General features: G+C 44.6%; 1 protein-coding gene across 1 annotated transcript; it reads left to right on the top strand.

Annotated features, from left to right (window-relative positions):
- Window positions 1-678: 678 nt before the first annotated feature.
- Window positions 679-4,124, top strand: proca1 (protein interacting with cyclin A1). Its single transcript, XM_005932077.3, has 4 exons — window positions 679-1,414; window positions 1,500-1,632; window positions 1,977-2,111; window positions 2,216-4,124. Exons 1-4 carry the CDS (start codon window positions 913-915, stop codon window positions 3,903-3,905), a joined length of 2,460 nt encoding a protein of 819 aa, XP_005932139.1. The 5' UTR covers window positions 679-912; the 3' UTR covers window positions 3,906-4,124.
- The last annotated feature ends 620 nt before the right edge of the window (window positions 4,125-4,744 follow it).

Consider the following 4,744-nt stretch of genomic DNA (forward strand, 5'->3'; position numbering starts at 1 on the left):
GCAAACTCCACACAGAAAGACCCCGGCCTGATGGTGGAATTGAACTCAGGACTTTCTTGCTGTGCGGCAACAGTGCTAACCACCGTGCCACCGTGAGGTGGGGGAATGTAATTTTTAATTTTTGTTTTGTTTTTGTAGTTCTTCAGAAAAAAATACAAAAGCTTCTTGAAGCTCTACATTTGGGTTCATTTGAATGATTGGCAACTCGTGTCAGCTTCTTGGGATAACTGGAAGCCAAGCAGTCATCTGATACCTCCATTAATTCATTGAGTTTTTTTCTTTTCTGTGTCGGCCGTCAGACTCTGGGGCCCTTCAGTCACCCGGTGCAGAATGCGTGTGACAGAGGCAACCTTTTTCCACATTCCTGCGTAAATGAGTTTTGTCCCTACACTGTAATTTAGGTCATCATCAAATCAGCGCTTGTTTTGTGGTATTTAAATAATGTCCAGTGTGCTTGGTCGGCACAGTCACCCCATGCCTGTTACCATGGGAAGCGGGCGTGAGCTAGAACCGCCTCCATGCATTTTCCCAAAGTCCTATATCTCAGCCTTCTAGGGTGGTGCTGAGCGGGGAGGGGTGGGAGGTTACTTGCGGTCATCTCTTTCTCTGCAGCTAGAGGTGCAGGTTTACGCGCCGCACACCCACTAATTAACCCTCCGTGGGTTAAGTGAGATGATTAAGGTGGTGGGGGGCGCAGGGTGGGGTGATACCTGTTCACTGTGTCTAACAGATAGAGCTACTCTGCCAGGGCTACAGAGGTTAATCCTGCTGACTCCTCCCAGTCATTCATCGTAGCAATAATCGTACCACTTTAGATTCGCCTTAAAACTGGGTGGGCTGCTCGAGAGCGCCGGGAAATCGCGAGGAGCTGTCTCCGTTACGCGTGGTGCTGAAAGTGCCACTCGCCGCATCATGTGGTCGATCTTCTTCGTATTTTTGTCTTATCTGGACACAAACGTCGTCAATGGCGACCTCCTGAGTGGCGCTTTGGATGCAGAAAAGGAGGGCAAAGAAATGTTCTCCACGCTCAACGGCACCGTGTGCGCAAAAATGTCCACGGTGGGGGAGAATTTCCTCTACCAGGTGTCAGACGGAGCCGAGGTGGTGGGCTCAGTAGTCAGTCCAGCCGGGAAACTATTGAACTGCTCCGTGATAGTGGAACAGATGCAGGTGAAATCTTTCATGCACGAGTGCAGGTTGGTGCTGAAGAGACGGAGTGGCGGGCGGCAGGTGGAGGCGAGTTTTGCGCGCATGGATGAAGCCAAGCTGATGTGCAGGAAGTTTAAGAAGAGGGTGGAAAAGGAGGATTCGACTGTGCAGGTGCAGGTTCTGAAGAGATCCAAGAGAGGCTTTACTTATCCGGGGACCCTGTGGTGCGGAGCCGGGAACATGGCTGATAGCTATGACCAGCTGGGTAGGTTGAAAAGTTTTTATTCAAGCTGTCTGACTCCCGAGTGCAATACCTGAAATATATAATGACGCTGACCTCTCTTTTACAGGAGAGTTTGCAGGCACTGACAACTGCTGTCGTATTCACGACCACTGCCCTCATGTCATCCACGCCTTCTCCTCAAACTACGGTTACACCAATTTCAAGTGGCACTCCATCTGTCACTGTGACTGCGATAATGCGTGAGTAAAAGCTTTATTTCAGTGATGCTCTTCTTCATTTCAGCAATAAAGAAGAAAAACTGGAGAGTGCAACTTAATAAGGAGCAGTTAACACATTAAATGTTTGGCAGGTCTGTATGTAGAATAGCTGATAAATTATGTTGCCAGATGTTAATATTACTCTATTGACTGTTAGTTTAAGGCATTATAGTCTCTTAAACTAAAACCTTCCTGGCTAATTTTAGATAGTAATGCCAGCCCAGTAGATACATTGCTGTATTAACAATATATAGTACTGGCTTGTCATTTAGTCAGTTGTAGTTCTCTTATAGAGAACTCAAATCATCCCTTTACTCTCTCTGCAGGTTGAAAGACTGTTTGAGGAAAGTCAACGATACATCTTCCCGAGTTGTTGGTCAGGCATTTTTTAATGTCATCGGTGTCCCTTGCTTTGAGTTTGCTTATGAAGAGCAGTGTGTAGAGCGGCACTGGTATGGTCTGTAAGTATTCGTGTAAACCTTTAAGTAGATTTTAAACATACTGAGCCATTTTACTTTTGTAATACGTGACACATTGCCTCCCCTCTCTGTTTTCTCTCTCATAGGTGCAAACAATACAAGAAGCTCCCCGTTGCTGTGATGAGAGAGGCGGTGCCATATGACTTTGGAGGCATTGACATCATTGATGAGCTGACAGTAGCTCCTCCTAAGTCAAAAGGTTCTAAGAAAAGCAATGAAGAAGAGAAACTGGAGAGTGCAACTCAGTCTACGATGTTGGGTCCCGAGGAGCCGTCGCTCAGAAACGTTGTCACCGCCGCCGAGGATTTCCTCAAGGTTCTCGCTACTGTCTCCACGTCGCAAAGCTCCAGTACCAACTCTGATAAGGTAGAGGAGCAAAGTTCAGAGAAGAAGAAGAGGAAGAACACAGGGAAGAAAAAGAAAACCAACAAAAAGAAAAAAGGAACAGGAAATGGGAGGAAGAGAAAAGTGAAAACAGAGGCAGGTGTGAAAGCAGAGGAAGGAGCTGCTGTTTCAACCTCTGGCAGCAAAGCAGAAGTCAAGCCTCTGAGTAACTTCATCAATGAGTCACAAAGATATGATCAGTCGAGCAGGAGCACAAAAAGAGTCGATGAGAGCGAATTTGAGCTCAGAGGAAAAGACGAACCCCCTAATGAAGTCATGAAAGATGAACCAGCCTTGGATAAGGAGACGGTTTCCATTACATCACCTGCAACAGTCCAGAAGAGGCCAGCAGGGTCGATCACTGCTGTGCTGACAGAAGAAGTCACTCCCTCAATAAGCACTACTCTTCCACATAAAGCTAAAACAAGAAGGCAAAGAAAGGAGAAGAGAAAGAAGAGCAAAGAAACAACTCTTCTTTCTTCTCCCAAAGATCTTGTAGCAAACAAAACAGAAAACTTAAGCCTTGTCCCCACCATCATTACCATAACCCCACCAGCGCAGCCTGAGCAACAAAACTTTGGGAGCGACACTGAAAAGCGACCTGTTGTCCGCATTGCCAATGCCCCCATTGTTATCTCCAAAGTCAAAAGGAACAGGTCAAAGGACAAAACAGACACAGAGGGGAGAAAGAAAAGGAGGAAAGGCAGCTCTGCTTCCCCCATTGTTCCTGTTGCCCTGCAAAATTCCTCTCTGGACAATCTGAAAGTGATCCCTCTCACTGGGGTTCACACCACACCGTCGATCCCCACCGCAGACTACCAGCTTTCCCACAGGCTGGATGTTTACACAGGAAGGGTCAAAGTTACAGCTTTGAACACTTCCTTTAGTATTTTGAAAAGGCAACGGTCGAAAGAAAGAGGGCTGAGAAACAACAAGAGGAAAGCCAGTGTGCCTTCTTCATTGGAAATCCCACGTTCTCACAAGTTTGAAAATGTGCTCCCTATTCTCACTCGTGTTCCTCTCAACAGCCATGAAACCACTGCTGCAGAAGAAGAAACACAAACTCAGAGTGAATGGAGGCTTTTTGCCACAGCTGCGCCCACTGTCGACACAAAACAGCAGCGGCAAGCAGCCAGACAGCAGAGAAAACCAAGAAAGAAAGCTGCAGCTCTCAGTGATGCATTTTCTGATGCTAAACAAACTGAACCAGTCACATTTTTAAGCATGCCATTCAAAGCTGCCACTACAGCAGAGCTTAGATCTAAAAACCCCTTTGCTACCACCTTAGCACCACCTGACATGAGTCCACTTCAGTTATCTATTGAGAGAGCTGAAGCACAATTCACCAGGAAGAAGAAAAGGAAAATGAGACTGTCTAACCGACAACAATGAGCCGTGTTTTTCAGGCACAGCAGGATAGATGGAGAAACACACAAACACAGCTTTAATTACTTAGATTAGCTCCTGATGACCAGACATGCTTTACAGTTAGAATATTTACATATCACAGTACACTGTTTTCTGGCTTTAATTGCTGGAATCGACATAATCATATTTAATTGTAATATGAGAATCAAGTTTTGCAATAATTTATCCTGCATGTCAATAATAAAATTATTGGTTGATTATGAATGTGTGGCAGTGTTTCGCTTTATTTATTCAATAAATAAAATATTAAATAACAGTATTCTATTTTAACATAAAATAATAATTCAAAATGTTTTCTAGCAAAAGCATCTTCCAGCAGCCACTTTCCATCCTGTCAGGGAATACAACAGTACATCTCCCTAGCAATTAGTGGTTGCCAAGCAGTTGCCAACTGGTCTTCGGGACAGTATGAAAAGGCTCTAAAGCAACTTTGTTCTGTCTGGCATCCCCCTGTCCTTTGTGCTTACAGTTAACGCTTTGCCCCTAAAATGAGTATATTTGGGATATACACTCTACACTGTGATATCAAAAAGGGATAAAAGTAGTGTTTAATACAAGCATCTACCAGTCTAAACGTATGTATGTCTGACAGCAAAATTAGCAAAGATGTAACAGAAGCTACCAACTTTAATGAGAAGCTAGCACCAGTGAATGTTAGCTTAAAACCACAACTTAGAATATAATACGCACGGATCAAATTTATTCAAATCTGATGTGCTATTTGGTGAGATTTAGTTTAGCTGCTCAGAGGATATGATTACCACTGACTGTACAAAACTAATGGATTACAGTCGACCTCCGAT

Source organism: Haplochromis burtoni, unplaced genomic scaffold, assembly GCF_018398535.1.
Source record: "Haplochromis burtoni strain Fernald_Lab_line unplaced genomic scaffold, NCSU_Asbu1 Contig_144, whole genome shotgun sequence".
Classification (NCBI taxonomy): domain Eukaryota; kingdom Metazoa; phylum Chordata; class Actinopteri; order Cichliformes; family Cichlidae; genus Haplochromis; species Haplochromis burtoni.

What these genes read in the sequence shown, in the direction of transcription:
- proca1 (XM_005932077.3), top strand. Translation starts at nt 913, where the DNA reads ATGTGGTCGATCTTCTTCGTATTTTTGTCTTATCTGGACACAAACGTC. An exon ending in CACTGTGACTGCGATAATGC is followed by an intron (nt 1,633 to 1,976) that starts GTGAGTAAAAGC and finishes CTCTCTCTGCAG; the next exon opens with GTTGAAAGACTGTTTGAGGA. An exon ending in GAGCGGCACTGGTATGGTCT is followed by an intron (nt 2,112 to 2,215) that starts GTAAGTATTCGT and finishes TCTCTCTCATAG; the next exon opens with GTGCAAACAATACAAGAAGC.